At 45.1% G+C, this 17,593-nt stretch overlaps 1 protein-coding gene and 1 non-coding gene across 5 annotated transcripts in view; both read right to left on the minus strand.

Moving 5' to 3' along the window:
- The window catches only part of MTMR2 (myotubularin related protein 2), a 73,365-nt gene that overhangs the window by 9,316 nt on the left and 46,456 nt on the right, over nucleotides 1-17,593 (minus strand). For all 4 annotated transcript variants that reach the window (XR_008319514.1, XM_053309827.1, XM_053309830.1 and 1 more), the window contains 8 exons: nucleotides 17,446-17,529; nucleotides 14,905-15,054; nucleotides 13,588-13,776; nucleotides 11,403-11,588; nucleotides 8,127-8,333; nucleotides 6,802-6,894; nucleotides 3,595-3,708; nucleotides 2,414-2,590 (listed from right to left, as the gene is read on the minus strand). Coding sequence is in view for 3 of the 4 variants with exons in the window: in XM_053309827.1 (XP_053165802.1) it covers nucleotides 2,414-2,590; nucleotides 3,595-3,708; nucleotides 6,802-6,894; nucleotides 8,127-8,333; nucleotides 11,403-11,588; nucleotides 13,588-13,776; nucleotides 14,905-15,054; nucleotides 17,446-17,529 (1,200 nt within the window). In the remaining variant the exon portion in view is untranslated. The remainder of the gene's footprint in view (nucleotides 1-2,413; nucleotides 2,591-3,594; nucleotides 3,709-6,801; nucleotides 6,895-8,126; nucleotides 8,334-11,402; nucleotides 11,589-13,587; nucleotides 13,777-14,904; nucleotides 15,055-17,445; nucleotides 17,530-17,593) is intronic.
- Nucleotides 10,539-10,729, minus strand: LOC128352638 (U2 spliceosomal RNA). The gene has a single exon (XR_008320548.1). It is a non-coding gene; the product is annotated as a U2 spliceosomal RNA (small nuclear RNA).

The following is a 17,593-nucleotide window of genomic DNA, read 5'->3' on the forward strand; positions in this document are numbered from 1 at the left end:
AAGTATTCACCCGATGCTAAAAAGACATCAGAGTGGGAGCCAGGAGAACTTCTCTAGAGAAGTCACTCCCTAGGGTTGCCAACTAGGGACCTTTATAGAGGACATGCAACTATTTGGGGGGGCCCAACAACTTTTTTTTGCATGTGTTGTGGTGCCTGGAGTTCTGGGGAGCAGCTGGGACATTTTCTTCGCTCGGACCACTTTGCTCTCATGAGCAACTTCTCCTCTGTCTCCTTCCCCTTCCTGCTGACCATCCATTCAATGGGGAAGCCAGAGGGGAGGTTCTGCTTCAGTGGCAGGTTGCAGAGTCACGTGACACAGGAGCATGGAGAGGTGCTCCTAAAAATGGGGGGACGGCATAATGCAGATTAAATCTCAACCCAACAGATCCAATGATACAATACATGCAAAAAAAAAAAAAAAAAAAAAAGCATAAGAAATGAATCTTGACTGTATTATAAATTGCAGAGTCATACAGAATTAGTGATAGTAATTGATCATACAATGTAAAAATACTAATGAAACAAAATACACTAAACAAAATCCAATAAAAAAGAACCACATAGTCATACACTGTGTCCCCAGAACCATGTTGCAAAAATGTTTGAAGACATGGAATAAATCCTCTTCATAAGGAACTTCAAAATCTTCTCTTATGATGTAATATATCCAGATTCTTTTGCAACTGTACTCCTAAAATGTCTCTGGGATACTCAGAAACTGATTTATAATACAGTCAAGGTTAATATATTCCATTTCTTAAGCTTTTTTTTTTTTTCATTTATTGTATCATTGGATCTGTTGGGTTGTGATTTGAGTTCTTAGTTCCAGATCCTTTTATGCTAATTGTGTGGTGATAATGCAGAGTAAGCCATCGGACAGAGGGGCTCTGCCTGAGCCCCCCCCCCCCGCCATTAGGGGTGTGTGGACCGGTCCGGAAGTTTGAAGGTTTGGTTCGGAGGTTCGGGATCAAACCGACTGCCCTGAACCTCCGGACAAGTTTGTGGATTTAAATTTTTTTTAAAAAAATCAAATCAAATCAAAATGCCTCTAACCCCTTTGGGGGGCTTCCTGTAGGCCGCGGGTGTGTGTGTGTGTCCCCGCGAAGGTTCCCTCTCCCCCTGCCGGCCTCTTAATTCACTGCCATGGTCCGGGAAAATGCTTGTATTTGGCCCGTTCCGGCCTTTGTAAGTGAGTGTGGCGGCCATTTTCACCGCTGCCACGCATGTGTAAATGGCCCTGTGAGCCCTGGCATGACAGAGGTCATTTGCGCATGCGCAGTGGCCTCCCCACCCCAAATGTCTGGTCTGGACTCAAACCGAACCTGGCCAGCTGGTTCTGTGCACACCCCTACCCCACATGTGGAAAGAAGGAAGATCTATACCAGGGCTGCTCAACTTCGGCCCTCCTACAGATGTTGGCGTACAATTCTCATAATCCCTGGCTACCAAGAGCCTCCCCATCTCTGACAACTTTTTAAAAGTCTTTAAAGATGCATCTGTTCACCCAGGCTTTTAATAAAATACTGTTTTTAATAGTTTTAAAACTGTTTTAAAATATTGTTTTAAAGTTGTCATTTATTGTGTTTTAACCTTTTCTCTTGTCATTTTTGTTATTGTTGTTGTAAACCACCCAGATGCAAGTTTTGGGTGGTATAATAAATATGTTAAATAAATAAATAAAATACTGGCCACTGTGGCTGGGGATCATGGGAGTCGTAGTTCAAAAACAGCTGGGGGGCCTAAGTTGAACAGGCCTGATCTACACTGTTAGGGTGCCATTGTGAGTTTGACCACAGGCCTAGTGAGTGACCGAATTCCGCTTCTGTTTACACATCAGTTAGGTGCTGACATTAGGTTCTTCACTAAGGGTTACCAATTGTCTTCAGTTTTGCAAGGAAAGTCCTGAAAACGGCCCTGAGGAAAAAATCCTTGCACCCTTTTCAGAATACTGGCATCATATTTCGTATTAAAATATGTGGCTGTGCCATAAATACACAAAACCACACATAAAAGAACTTGCAGAGGTGCAGCTACAACAGGACAGGAAGCCTGGCAACTGTGACTTCAACACCAAATTAAAGAAATAGATCAGAAGGGGAGAAGAGAAACAGTGCTGATTTTCAAGCCACCTAATGGCGCAGCGGGGAAATGACTTGACTAGCAAGCTAGAGGTTGCCGGTTCAAATCCCTGCTGGTATGTTTCCTAGACTATGGGAAACACCTATATCAGGCAGCAGCGATATAGGAAGATGCTGAAAGGCATCATTGCATACTGCGTGGGAGATGGCAATGGAAAACCCCTCCTGTATTCTACCAAAGACAACCACAGGGCCCTGTGGTCGCCAGGAGTCGACACCAACTCGACGACGGCACACTTTACCTTTACCTGCAGAAGAAAACCAGCAGCTCACCTGCGGTTTCATCCGTGGATTCCATCGGATGTAGTACCCAACCCAAAGCTCTAGGTGGCGCATGCTAGCCACAGGATACAGGACATGGTTAGTATAGCTGGCATACAGAGGATTTGTGAAGTCTTCAAGCTGGCTGTTTATATAGGACCACAGCGACACCGTCTTTTTTGGAAGGCCCTGTGAAGAAAAGCAAGAGTGGGAAAGGCTTTATTTTACCTACATGGAAGTATTAAGTGATGAAGCATAGAGCCAGGGAATTCAGGGCTACCGCAGCTCTCTAGGGCAGCATTTCTCAACCAGTGGGCCACGGGACACTCACTGGTGTGCCACGGTGAATCAGAGTCAGCTGCAAAAGCAGAAAGCTCTCTGCTTTTGCAATTGATTCTCCCCATAATGCACAGGAAAGGAGGCACCCCTTCCTGATGCATAAAGGAGAGAGTTGGCTGCAAAGCTGGGAGTTTAAATTCCCAGCTTTGCTACTGACTTGCCCCATAATGCACCAGGAGGGCAAAAAAGCAAACAAAATATGTGTGGTGGCTTTGCCCCTGCAAAAAAGAGAGAAAAAATCCCTCCCAGGACAGCATGTACCTCCATTTCTAACCTAATCTAAGTGTGCCTCAACAGTTTTGAAACACTGCTCTAGGGAAATGCAGTCATATAGAAACAGACTGAATCCTTCATTTTTGATATATTTCTTTTAAGATTGTGAGCTTTTTGGGAAGGGGGGAACGTCTTATTTCTTTTTCCACATAAGTTGCTTTGAAAACCTTTTTTTGTTTGTAAATATTCTTTATAATAATTTCAGCGCGCGCTCTCTCTCTCATTATACTTCACAAATCTGAAATCTGACTGGAGTTGCACTAGGGCAAACGTCTTTGCACAACAAGGTGCGCAACCTTCAGTGCGCCTCCTGCTGGCCAGTCTCTTCCTTCATCTGTTAACATCGGGAGAACCTTTGTGCAAAAGCACAAGAGCACATCAGGATTTTGCACTTACGTGATTTTCTTGCACATGCGCAGCCTTGTTGCGCAAGCGCATCATCAGTCTAAATGTCAGCCCATGATAAATAATAGCATGATTGCAAGAGTCTCAGATCTATTTGCATTTCACACTCATTCTAAAGTCTCAATAAAGGAGAGGGTTTGGGAGCAAAGCATTTGGAAGCAACATCTGGATTTTACCTCTTTCACCCGCTGCTGCTCGCTATTACACAGGAATGTCCCAAACAAACAGCTGTAGAGGTGGTCCAGAACGGTGATCAGAAAGCACTCGTTGAATTCAAACGCTGTGGGAAACTTCAAAAGAGAAGCAGTGCAATTTGTTTGTTTTCACTGGACATTTCTCACAGCACATGAAAACCTACTCTTGCAAGGAGTTTACACTGGGAAAGAGCATGGAAGGGATGGGGAGAGAAATGCACCGTCCTTGCTTTTGACTCCCAGTGAAGAATTTGTTTGCGTTACCGTCTGGCAACCTCTCCTCCTTGAAACAGTAGAACTGCTTCCCGAGGGCATGAAATGACCGCTTTACATATGCAACAAGGAATGCTGTGTGGGAGCCAAGATTCTGGTTCCAACCACAACCTGGCTGATGCCAGTGAGAAGCTCACAGGGACACAGGAAGCGGCCTTATCGAGTCAGGCCCTTGATCCATCTAGCTCAGTAATTGTCTCTCCACTGACTGGCAGCAGCTCTCCAAGGTTCGGACAGGGGTCTTTCCCAGCCCCACCTGGAGATGCCAGGGAAGGAACCTGGGACCTTCTGCATGCAAAGCAGATGCCCTTCCACTGAGCTACAGCCCTAAGTAGGGCATGAGAGCAACCCTCCCCTGCTTTTTGTCCTCAGCATCTGGTAGACTGAGCACATTGGCCCTATACATGAAGCTCCATGGAAACCTCATCCAGATTTTAGGGCGGATTTCAACCCCCAGCTGCATAAAGGTACTTGTTGTCAAACTCTTATCTGTCCTCTGGTACACTATATATCCACAAGCATGACCCCTCACCACTTATATTTATATTATTAATAAAAATCTGACACAGAGTAGAGAATTACCCCCAAATGAACAGGCTTTCTATGGTGTGCCTGACCAACAGTTGATGAGCAGCTGTTTCTGAGGTGCAGTCCCTTCTGGCCACACATGCCAAGCAAGCCAAAGAAGTACAGTTTGAAAATATGGTGGTGCTGTGATGCAAACACATCCTACCCACTGACAGGAGATGTTGACCTTGGGAAGCAAGCTGGAGGAGGACTGCAATAAAGACAAGTAGGCCTGAAAGCTGTGCAGCAATGTGTACAACCATGGAACAACTCTTGGGGCTGCTTCAGGTGAATCGACCCTCTACATGCACTCCAAAACCTTGTTGAAGCGTGTGTAGAGGGGTGGTTCAGATGAGCGTTCTTCTCACGCGATTAAAGGATGTGCCAAGAGGGCATCAGCGCATCCACCAGTGACATCAGGGCAGGTGTCACTGGTGGATCCTGGACCACAGACCTGATGTTCCCATATGTCCAGGGCAATGTTCATCTGAAGCTACCCCTCAGAGAATTGTGGTGAGGGGTAACCTTTTCCCCAGTGTACAGCTGTCAGAGGCTTTCCTGAGCAAAGGACTGACCTGTGTCGGCACTATGAGACACAACAAGCCAGACACACACCCCAGATATGCTACTACACTCACAAAGGGCAACACTGTCATCTTTGTTTGGCTTGGATGGGCAGAAAACATTAGTATTGTGTGTACCCAGGATATGTGTGCCCAGGACAACTAACAAGAAACCAAGCAAATGTGTAGATGGTTGGTGACTGGGCCTGTAGAATGTACCTGACCAGCCCCCAGATTGCCTATAGGTCAGTCACAGTGTGTCCTTTCAGCTGAAATGCTAGGAATTTGGGCTGCTTAAGTATGGATCCTCATTACTGTGGAGTTTGAAATGTTCATTTTTCTTTGCTAAATACTTGCATTCTCAGTGAGTCAGGCATGGCACAGGGCATCATGCTTGGGATGTGGGGGTCACCGCTGCACTCCCCTGGAGTGAAATGTAAAATTATTGTGGGTTTTATGGCCTGAAAAAGTTGGGGGGCATCCAATGTAACTACTTCGAAGTAGGAATTCCTACTCGTGTGTAAAAAATAATGACTCTGGATGAGGGTAAGTGAACAGGGCAAATAGCCATGGGTAGATCTTTTTGCTACGAAATTATCCAATGCCTTTTTCAAGGCCATCTAAGCAAGCAGCCTTCACCACATCTTGCAGAAGTGAATTGATTTAGTTATTTGATGTATTTCCCGCTCTATCCCAAAGGCTGAGAGCAGCTTATAGCAGGAGTTCTTAAATTTGGGTCCCCAGATGTTGTTGGACTACAATTTCCATCACCCCCGGCCACAATGGGGGTGATGGGAGTTGTAGCCTCCAACATCTGGAGACCTTTGACCATGGCAGCTGTGGATGAAGGGAGCTCTGGTCCAACGTGACCCAAATTTGAGATCCCCAGGCTTACAGCATTTCCTCCCTATAAATCAGTAGCTTTTCTCTAAGGGGTTCACAATATAAAATTTCATTAGTTAATTATGCATGCATACTTTGCAGACACAAGCACAAAACATCTGCATCCAACCAACCCAAAATTTGTGCCAAGAAAAGCCAAAAAGTGTTAAAACTTGAATGAACTAGGCATAATTACAAATACACATTTATTTTGCACAATTCATTTTGTTTCTCATAGCTATGGAGAGGGAGTAAGAGCCCTCCAGATTCTTGCCAGGCCCTGACCATTTGTATTCCTATCCCTGTTCAGCCCAAGCTTGTTTTTGGAGATTTTTTACCAGACCTACCAACACTTTTTCAAACTTGTATGCCAGCCATATGAACTAGTAACTTGATCTTTTAAAATGATAGCCTGGAAAGGTCTGGATTCTGCATGAAGGTTCCATCACCAACCAACTGAAAGGTTTCCTCAGCCCCAGATCTTGCTTCTGAGAAAGCAACAATAGCGATCACATATTTTCAGTGTGATCTCTGCAGCCAGAAAGATTACAAACTTGTCTTCTTAAAAAGAAGACATTGCATTTCTGACTAAGAATGCGGTAGTAAGTGCCAAATACCAAATTCTGCTCTGGTGTGGGGTGACTTCTGAAGTGTGTACAAACCTGAAAAGCCTGGAGGCTTTCCCCCCCCACCCCTTTGATGAGGTCCTTGTTCTCTGACCCATTACCAGTTAACATCAGAAGCAAAAGAAGAAGATGTGTAACTGGAAGGACAGACAACCGGCTTCCCAAGGGGCCTTTTTGCCACTGGAATCTTTGCAAAAAGCGACACATTCTATTGCTATTTGCTCAAATAATGGCTGGATATTCCCAGGGTTTCTCCTTAAACAAGCCTCGATATCTACCTGTCTTGTCATCTGCCAGACACAGTCAACAAACTGGAGAAAAACAGGAGATCGGTCTGCATCTGCGTGATTCTTATCTCCGTGGCCTAGCCTCTGAAACAAAGAAACAGGAAGGGAAAGATAAACAAAAAGGTGAACAGATATCACTGATAAGACTGGGGAATCACGTGGCTTGGGTAAGGCAAATTACCAAGGACACAAACAAGTTTAAGGCTCTATAAAACACAGTGTGTGTGTGTGTGTGTGTGTGTGTATGTGTGTGTGTGTAGGGGGATTGCTAAGTGAGGGGCAGAGGGCATCGCCAGGTCTTTAATCAGAGTGCCTAAACATCCAGATCAGGGTTCCTAACATTGAGTCCTCAGACGTGGTTGCACTACAGCTCCTATCATCCCCAGCCACAATGGCCTTTGGCATATTCTTTTAAGACAAGATGTCAAGAAGAAAATCCAAGCAGGGCATTGGGTAGGCCACAATATGTGGCTGAAGGAGTAGATGGGAATTTTCTTTACAAAGCAAGATTTCATAAGAACATAAGAACAGCCCTGCTGGATCAGGCCCAAGGCCCATCTAGTCCAGCATCCTGCTTCACACAGTGGCCCACCAGATAACACTGGGAGCCTACAGACAGGAGTTGAGGGCATGGCCTCTCTCCTGCTGTTACTCCCCTGCAACTCATACTCAGAGGCATTCTGCCTTTGAGGCTGGAGGTGGCCAATAGCCCTCCGACTAGTAGCCATTGATACACCTCTCCCCCATGAAGTTATCCAAACCCCTCTTAAAGCCATCCAGGTTGTTGGCTGTCACCACATCTTGTGGCAGAGAATTCCATAAGTTGATTATGCATTGTGTGAAAAAGTACTTCTGGCTGTTGGTCCTAAATTTCCGGGCAATCAACTTCATGGGATGACCCCTAGTTCTAGTGTTCCCACCTGTAGCTGCATAAATGTGCATAAACAAGCAAACCACGGCACTCACAGCTATGCTCTTGTTGTCAAACTCTTATCTGCCCTCTGGTACATGATATATCCACAAGTATGACCCTCAAAAAGGTAAGCAATGCAAGAGATTACTATAAAGATCACAAATTAGAAGGGAGGAAGGGTAAGCACCTCAAAGAATAAAATACAGACATGACACCCCCCCCCCACCCGCAATTGAGGGAGATACTCATTTGTTCCCAATTAAGAACAGTCAGGCAAGTTTTTGGCTGACTCAAGATTGAGCTGAGGATCAACCGGACTTTTCTGCCTCTAGAGATAATTCCAAACGATACTCTGTAGTTCAACAGGCAATCATTTCTGTTCCTCCAGAGGTTATCAACCTACCAGCTGGAATCTGTGCCCGAAACTCAGCCACTCCTTCTCCACCAGCACTTCGAAACCTCGTATCGTTCTGAAGTAGCCATCCAGCATGAGCATGGCCAGAGACGTGAGCTGGGCAGTTCGGTCCCAGCCATCGCTGCAGTGCACAACCACCGAGGTCTTCCCTGATTCGACCTTGTCAGCGATCCGAAGAGCACCAGCGAGAATCAGCTAGGTTAGAAAAGGCATTTGTGACTGCAGAATCCATTTCAAATGAACAATGGTCTGATGTAAGACAATAGAAAGATTGTCAGCTTTGCAATTATCATTAAGAATGGGGGGAACTGCCTTGGGCTTTGCCAGAGAAAGAACTGGCTCAGACGTCACGTGGAACCATAGTTAAAACTTGGTTCTGTGTAATGTCCTTAAGCCTTGGGAATGTGCACTCCCCTCTCCACCTGCATAGGCCTCCAAATAATTCTACTTCCAATTTAAACAAACCAAGATTGATCATGATATCAAAACCAACCAATCTTGGTTTATTCTAACCAACTTCCCTAAAAGAAACCGAGATAGGAACCCAAGGTTTTAATTAGGTTTCATATCTTGGTTTATTTTAAGGAAATAGGCTAGCATAAACCAAGATTCATTGGTATGGATGTGTCACAACCAATCTTGGGATGTTTTCATCCCAATACTCGGAAAGTATTTTGGAAATACTCGGAAGTATTTTGGAAGGATACTTTTAACTCGGAAGTTCTTACTGTTTTTCTACTTATCATCCAGATGATATCTTTGGCTACTGAACAATTCTGTTTCCAGATGGAGAAATGCTCCATTTTGAAACAGAGAGCTGGTCTTGTAGTAGAAAGCATGACATCCCCTTAGCTAAGCAGGGTCCACCCTGGTTACATATGGAAGGGAGACTACACATGTGAGCACTGGAAGATATTCCCCTTAGGGGATGGAGCCGCTCTGGGAAGAGCATCTAGGTTCCAAGTTCACTCCCTGGATTCTCCAAGATAGGGCTAAGACAGATTCCTGCCTGCAACCTTGGAGAAGCCACTGCCAGTCTGTATAGACAATACTAAGCTAGATGGACCAATGGTCTGACTCAGTATATGGCAGCTTCCTATGTACTGCTTTTAGCTTGTCATCCATAAAATGTCCTCGGCGGTTGTGCAATTTCACATTGCCATCTGTGGGCCATTTGCTGCCAATATGATGGAAACTGAGGTTTTTGAAACTATTCAAAAACCTCAATTCTTATCGTGGAATTAACTTAGACGGTCTCTTGGGGCCATACGAAGGTTGCATTAGAGCTCTGTGATTGGAACTTCCAATGTAATTTCCTTCTTGGGAAAGCAGTGGTGTGGAGATTTAGATCATGACCACAGTGTAGCACAGGGGAAGGGTCCACTCTTTCCCCTCCTTCTCTGAGGCCCTGATCTGTATGCAGAAACTGCTGTTAGCCACAGCGGCAAAAACTATAGGTTGTTCCCCTATATCTTCCTTCACATGACTAGTAGCATGTGTGTGGGGAGTGGTGGTGGTAGAGGTGGAATTTAAGTTTATTTATTTACGCATGTATTGTTAAATAAAACAATCCCAAGGTGGTTCACACAGAAAAAATAAAACAAGACTATTGTTTTAAAGTTGGAAATTGACACAAGGATTCAGGACAAGACAAAATCGGGAAATTGGCACAAGACTTGAGACAAAAAAGAAGTATTTCTTTACACAACATGTAGCTAAACCAGGGGGTGCACAACTCAAATGCCTGGTGGGCTGGAACCATCTATGAGTTGGTGCACAGGGGCCTGGTACCTGGTCTCTGTGACCAACTGCACTGAGCTGCTGCTGACCACTAGCAGGACAGGCCAAGATTGCAATTGTAATTGCTGTTACTGCAGAATATTCCTATTCGTGGGCCAGCGAAAATGTCCCTGCAGACCAAATCTGGCCCCCAGGACTGACATTGTGCAGGTCTGAGTTAAACTATGTGGTGAGGGCCACCAACCGAAATGGCTTCACAAGAGATTAGGCAAATTCATGGAAGATAAGGATATCCATGGCTACTAGCCTGGATAGATGCATATTTCCCTTAGGATCAAAGGTGGCATCCATCCCCCTGAACACCACATACTAGGGAACAGCAATGGGAGGAGGTGGTTTGTTTGTTTGCTTGCTTGCTTGCTTATTTACTTACTTACCTACATTTTATATCCTGCTCTTCCTCCAAGGAGCCCAGAGCGGTGTACTAGATACTTAGGTTTCTCCTCACAACAACCCTGTGAAGTAGGTTAGGCTGAGAGAGAAGTGACTGGCCCAGAGTCACCCAGCTAGTTTTCATGGCTGAATAGGGATTTGAACTCGGGTCTCCCCAGTCCTAGTCCAGCACTCTAACCACTTCACCACGCTGGCTCTCACACCATGGGGAGGGTCACCATTCCTGGAGACAGTACAATACCAGGTTGATGCTTGGAGTGAATGGAGCAAGCTCCCTTTTCACATCCCAGTTCTAAAAATAGAATTAATATTCAGTCCTCAAATAAAGTACACATCAGATGTTAAACTGATAAGAACAGGGACTACACTTGATCTTAGCCACAGGGCCATAAGGTTGCCCTCTTTCCCCCGCTGACGGGCTTCCCAGATGCACCTGAATGGCCACTGTGTGAGGCAGAATGCTGATGATGGGCCTTTGGTCTGACCCAGCTGGGCTTTTCTGGGCATTGAAGGAAAGAGTTTGACCTCCTCTGCTCAAGTCACCACCTCAGTCCAAATCCCCCACTTGTGACTGCTTTTATAAGCAGCAAATTACCCTGAAAGTTCCACTCACGGAGATCCAATGTAAGATGTAGTTTGGCCCTTGGTGGCATAGTTGCAGCAGCTTCTGCACTTGCTCCCACACTGGTCAGAGGACATCTCGGCTTCCATCCATGCCTCTGCCATGATTAGGAACCACGCATGTGGGTGCACCACTCTGGGGTGGGGCAGAACTCTTTCCAAGTTCTCCAACCAATGCAGAAGCAACTCTAGGTGCACCCCAGCACAGCATCCCTACAGCGGCTGTTGCTGGTGTCTATCTTATGCTTATTTTTAAAATTGTGAGCCCTTTGAGGACAGGGAGCCATTCTATTTATTTATTTATTTATTTATTTATTTATTTATTAACCACTTTGGGAGCTTTGGATGAAAAGCGGTATATAAATATTCATCGCATTTATATTCTGCAACCACACTGAAAGAGGATGCACAAAGGGGCATTGAAGACACACAGAGTACACACCAACATACCTTAATATGTTCTAGCCAGTGAGTGGATTCCAAATTAGACAACCAATGAGTCTCTTCTATGTTGGGGTATACAATCTCCTTTAGTTTCCTCAATGACTCCCTCATAACATGGATATTATGGATGTCCAGAAAAACCAGCTCTGCATTTTGATAAGCATCTTCACTTTCGTAACCTCCTCCTTTAGCCTAAAGATGACAATGCACAATGGATCGTCTTTGTCTAAGTCAAGTCCCAAACAGTGACTCTCCCTACAGATGAACTCCCACAATGGTTGTTAAGATGAGTATGGAATACTCTTTTGCAAATCCTGCCTATGGGCAATTCCAAAGGTAATGGAATCAGACATGTTACCACTTTTCCAATGAGTGTAGCCACTAACAAATTTTCAGGTCGATATTATATGTTTAATGGCCAAATGCCCTGCTGGTTTAAGCTCAGAGTTAAGGCTATCTCATTTTGGCTCAAGTTCTACAAACCTGGGAAATTGGAATCTAAGGCGGATGCCTTAACAGACATGCCAAGTGATCAGTAATGATGTTGTACAATGTCACACAAATTGTGTTGCCAAAAGCCAGAGGGAACAAAAATAAAAGTTACCACCCTTAAAAAGGCAGTATGTACCTCCCTTGGCAGGGACGTTCCACAGTACTGAGGCCACTACAGAAACAGCCCTACTCCTGATGCAAGCTCATTTAGTATGGAGGAGAACTGGTCTTGTAGTAGCAAGCCTGAATTGTGCCCTTTGCAAAGCAGGATCTGCCCTGGTTTGCATTTGAATGCAGTACTACATTTGAGCACGGTAAGATATCGCTCTTAGGGGATGGAGCCGCTCTGGGAAGAGCACCTGCATGCAGAAGGTTCCATGCTTTCTCCCTGGCATCAGATAAAGATGCCCGCCTGCAACCTTGGAGATGTCACTGCCAGTCAGTGTAGACAATACTGAGCTAGATGGACCAATGGTCTGACTTGGTAGAAGGCAGCTTCCTATGTTCCTAGCCTCCCCACAAGAAGGAACTCAGAGCAGAGCCTTGTCACAACATCTTAGATGATGGCAGGGGTGGAAAACCTTCATAGGAGAGGAGGAGTCCTCTGAGGTAATCAGCACTCAAAAGCCCTATTCAGGCATTACACCATATGTGCATACAGTTGTGTGTACATGTGTACGGGCCGTTGTGTGAATTACCTTACTTGTGTTCATGTTAAAAGTGAACCTGGATACAATCCTCCTCAAATGCAGGGTACAGAGAGGGAGTGCATTACTGTACGTGAATGGAACTGAATAACTGTACATGCATACAGATCGATACTGTATGTGCATACAAATCCATACATGTCTCCACTGCGCGTAGACCATATGGGTACTCAATATAACATGTAATTGGGGCTAAGCAGGTTTGGTATACTAAGATAAGAACCAGCATTTTTGACCCAGAAACTGTTCAAGTTCAGTCCAGATGCTTTTCAGAACAGGTGAAATACAAGGATAACAGCCAAAACTATTAACAAAGGGGCTATCTCACTGCACTTGTTAAAGTTTCCACACGGGACATAGTTTTACCTATACAGATTTAAGTATAGGCTACTGTGAATCTTGTCAGCCCCATATAGGGAAGAGAGCTGGTCTTGTGGTTGCAAGCATGACTCGTCCCCTTAGCCAAGCAGGGTCTGCCCTGGTTGCATATGAATGGGAGACCAGAAGTGTGAGTACTGTAAGATATTCTTCCTAGGAGATGCAGCCGCTCTGGGAAGAGCATCTAGGCTTCAAGTTCCTTCCTTGGCATCTCCAAGACAGGGCTGAGAGAGATTCATGCCTGCAAGAATCCTTGGAGAAGCTGCTGCCAGTCTGTGTAGACAATACTGAGCGAGATGGACCTATGGTCTGACTCAGTATATTGCAGCTTCCTATGTTCATATTTGAAAATGATCTTAGCCCTATCCACACATTATGGTCCATGCAAGTAAAACTGTCCACTTCCTCTCTGTATCCTGCATTTGAGAGGGCCTGTACCCAAGTTTCACTGTTAAAAGTGAATGCATGTACAGTCATTCACACAACATGTACATGTGTACAGAACCTGTACGCATTCACAACATAATGTCTGAGTAACACTCTTGACGAGTACTGATTAAGATGCTCAGCACTGCTGCTTTCCTTAGCTGTTGGGAGCAGAACGATAACCCAACCTTATTGGCGACAGCATTCACACTTGGTCTGGCATCAAAGATGAAGATTTTGTGGGACTGGGCATTAGAGTCCATGATGGACTGCAGGTATTTCTCATCTTCTTTGCTCCGTTTGCCGCTCACTCCAACCATCGGCTGGCTGCAGCGAGTGATTGTGGCTTGGCTTTCTGGGTGAATCCAGGACAAAACCTGGAGAAAGAAATAAAATTTGTTTTTGTTTTTTAAAGCTTGTCAAAATTGTGAAGTTATTTCACTTCATTACTCTCATTTGGGTTGTATTTGTTAATTGAGGGGTTCTCAAGCTTAGGCTCCCAGTGTTATACTACAATGCCCATCATCCCCTGATACAATGGCCAGAGGCTGGTGTGACAGGGGACAGTGGGAGTTGTAGTCCAAAGGCATCTGGGGGACCCAAATCTGACAAGCTCTGTGTAAACCAATATAATTCTACCTATTGCAAGAAGACTCCAAGCAGTCATGCTAAAGGAGTTATCTATAAATTATGAAACTATTTTTCCTGGTCCTTTGCATACATACCTTCTTATCCCACAATACACATAAATCTACTATCATCCCCTCAGTAGAGCTGTATAATTTACTGATAAATCCTGATTAATGGTTTACATAGTCTCTCTTCCCATTTCTCCACCCTGCTATTCATTGTCTAATGAAGCCTGATCAATTGCCACACCACACTGTCACTCATGAAAAAGGAAAGGAAAGGTTGTGCCGCCGAGTAGGTATCAACTCCTGGCGACCACAGAGCCATGTGGTTTTCTTGGTAGAATGCAGGAGGGGTTTACCATTGCCATCTCCCACGCAGTATGAGATGATGCCTTTCTGCATCTTCCTATATTGCTGCTGCCTGATATACGAGTTCCACATATTCTGGGAAACATACCAGCAGGGATTTGAACCAACAGCCTCCTGCTCTCTAGGCAGCTTTAAAGAAAAAGGTTACAAATTTGACTATGCGTGCCCAGGTCATTCAACGTACCTGTGCATGCATAGTGCCCAGCAACCCTTTGGATTCCAGCCAAAGTCTTTAATCAAGTTACTCTTAGCGGTTTCTGTTTGTTTCTGGGCTGCTTTGCTCAATCGATTTGGGGCTTAATCAGTTTTCCTACCCCAGTGGTTCTGGTAGATGGACTACAACTCCCATCGTCCCCAACCACAATGGGGTTTCAGCTGTCCTACCCAATTCCCTCCTCCCCGGACCAGCTTCTGCTTCCACCCCGGGTTTTTCTTGCTCCGGCCTTGGATTTATTAAGATGCTCACAGAACCAGATCAAAGTCACCCTGCATTGCTCTACTTACAGGTATCCGCCCTCTTGATCGGAAGGTGGCCCCTCTCTTTAGCTCCTCATCCGGAATATTGGCAGGAACCACTAGGAGGGAGGGGTAGGTGTCACAGAGCTCATAGTGCTCATTAATCTTGGTCATTCTCCAGCTTTCGTTAGGAATTCCCTGCATTGGAAACAGCAGCACGTTAGAAAACGGTCCCTGTCTAAAAGGTTAAGGATTAAACTAATGTGAGAGGAGAGTTCCATGACTGGAACTCCTGATGCAGTGCCAACCTCAGCATTGGCACCTCTGGCCACACCCACTGGATTGGCTACACCCCCTTATGCAGATACCAGCATTAAGGGGCTGAGCCACCCAGGCTAGCTCCGCCTCCCTTGCGCGCTGCCTTCCCCTTCTCCCTGCTGCTTACCTTCTGGGCATGTCAGGGGTGGGGTTTTAAGCTACCAGGCACCAGCTGCATCCTGGGAGCCATTTGGGAATGGAAGGAAGGAAGATGGGCATCATGGAGCACAGGAGTAGCAGAGAGGTAGCCCGGGTAGGGTGGGCCCGGGCCCTGGGGTACATGAGTCTCTTGAGGCCTTCTCCACCTCATTAGTGATCTGCCCATCTCCTGATGTATTTTTCATAAGTGGGGGCTCCCCAATTTGGATTAGGGTCACAATGTGGAGAGAAGAGGTGCCCCATAGCCCCAATCCAAACTGGCCCTTTGCAAAGCTGCTGTTAGGATGCATACAAGAAGTATATCCTGCCCATCAACCAAATGCTCACAGGGTGGCTAATAAACAGATAAGGACCATTTTAATAATTATCTAAAATAAATCAAAGTAAGATAACACAGTGAAAGCAGTAGGGGAGGGAACAACAAGAGCTATCACAGAAGCACTGTTAAAGCTACTCAGCAATTTTAAGATTAAGATTGTAAAAGGCCTGAGAAGATAAGGCGGTCTTTGCCTGATGCCAAAATAACATAAAGGCCGGCACCAGGCGAGCCTTCCTAGGGAGGGCTTTGCAAGAAAGGGGCCACTGAAAAGACCCCTCTCTGATTGACACCTGCCTAACTTCAGAAGGTGAAGGTAACTGGAGAAGGGCCTTTGACGATTAGCTCAATGCTTGAGCAAGTATTTTGGGGGAAAGGTGATCCTTCAGGTCCCCTAAAGAGGAAAACACTTTCAGTTGTGCCCAGAAAGCTAGTGGAGCTGATTCCAAGCTGGTCCAATGCATATCCTAAGGTGGTTCTAGTCAACAGTCTGTTATATTTTGAGGTTTCCAAGAAGTCTTCAAAGACAGCCCCATGTATGGCACATGGCAGCATCCATGTCTGGGAGTTTACCAGGGTATACTTACGTTTGGCCAGACTGTCTCTGTCTTTGGGGTAGTTTTTAGGTTACTGAGCCAGGGAGCAGTGTGGCATGAGAAGAGCAACCAGGAGAAAAGGTCTGGCTGTATAGCTAGGCCAGTCTGCCACAACCATCTAACATCTGTGCCATTAAATGGCTCCCATGGACAGCCATGCTACAGAATATTTAGCATAATGATTTATCCAGCCCAGAAGGACATGAAGAGGGAAATGCATTTATACTGAAAACAGAGCATATGTATAATGCTTTTTTTGAAGATGCAAAGTGCTTCACATGAATCATCTTATAATCTTGCTTCAACCTTGGGTCCCCAGATGTTGTTGGACTACTATTCCCATCTTCCCCAGCCACAATGGTCAAAAGCCATCGTGGCTGGGGATAATGGGTGTTGTAGTCCAGCATCATCTGGGACCCAAGGTTAGTAATTCCTGACTTAGTTGCTATGTATCATCCGTTCTATGCACACAGATATGAGCTTTTCCATCCCTAAACAAGTTGTAAGTAAGAACTAATCAGCCTACTTTCCTTTCACTGTCTCTCTAACTGGAATAAATTAAGTTCAAATCGAGGTCCACAAGTTAGATCTCTTGCGCCTCAAATGTTCACATGCCCACCATCTTGGATCGGGGTGGATGACATCATTACAAACTATACCACTGAGGTATTCCTGTGTGTCACTCACTACAACTCTACCAAATTTGGTTCAAATTGATTAGACAGTCCTCAAGTTAGTGCACTTGTGCCTCAAAAGTTCACACGACCACCATCTTGGATCGGAGTGGATAACATCATCACAAATGACACCACTGGGGCTTCCCAACCTGTTGCACTTCAGATGTGGAAGAACTACAACTCTCATCAGCCCCAGCTACAAGGGGATGATGGGAGTTTATTATTTATGTATTAAAAATTTTTTATATACCGCCTCTTCCAAAGACTCTAAGCAGTGAACAACAATACCAATAAATAAAATAAAATAATTTTAAAAATAAAAATAAAGGGCAAAACACCTGGTTAAACAGGTAGGTCTTGAGAAGGGCCTTAAAAACAATTAAAGAGGGGACTGAACGAATCTGGGGGTTGGGTGGGGGTGGGGAAGAGTGTTCCAAAGAAGAGGGGCAGAGTGCCACAGGTTAGGAATCCCGGGTCTACATGACTGCTGTTAACAAGCCAGAGAGGAAACTAAAGCACTTACCTGTCTTCTATATTCTGAAACAGGATCATATAGCTTCCAGCCATTTTCTGGGAAAACCTCTTTATATTCAAATGCAAAAAGGGACTTAAAACAAAAAGAAAGAGAAAAAAAGAAGGAGAAAACGTTCAGATCTTTTCAGCTAATTTTC

This window comes from Hemicordylus capensis, chromosome 3 (assembly GCF_027244095.1).
Source record: "Hemicordylus capensis ecotype Gifberg chromosome 3, rHemCap1.1.pri, whole genome shotgun sequence".
Taxonomy (NCBI): domain Eukaryota; kingdom Metazoa; phylum Chordata; class Lepidosauria; order Squamata; family Cordylidae; genus Hemicordylus; species Hemicordylus capensis.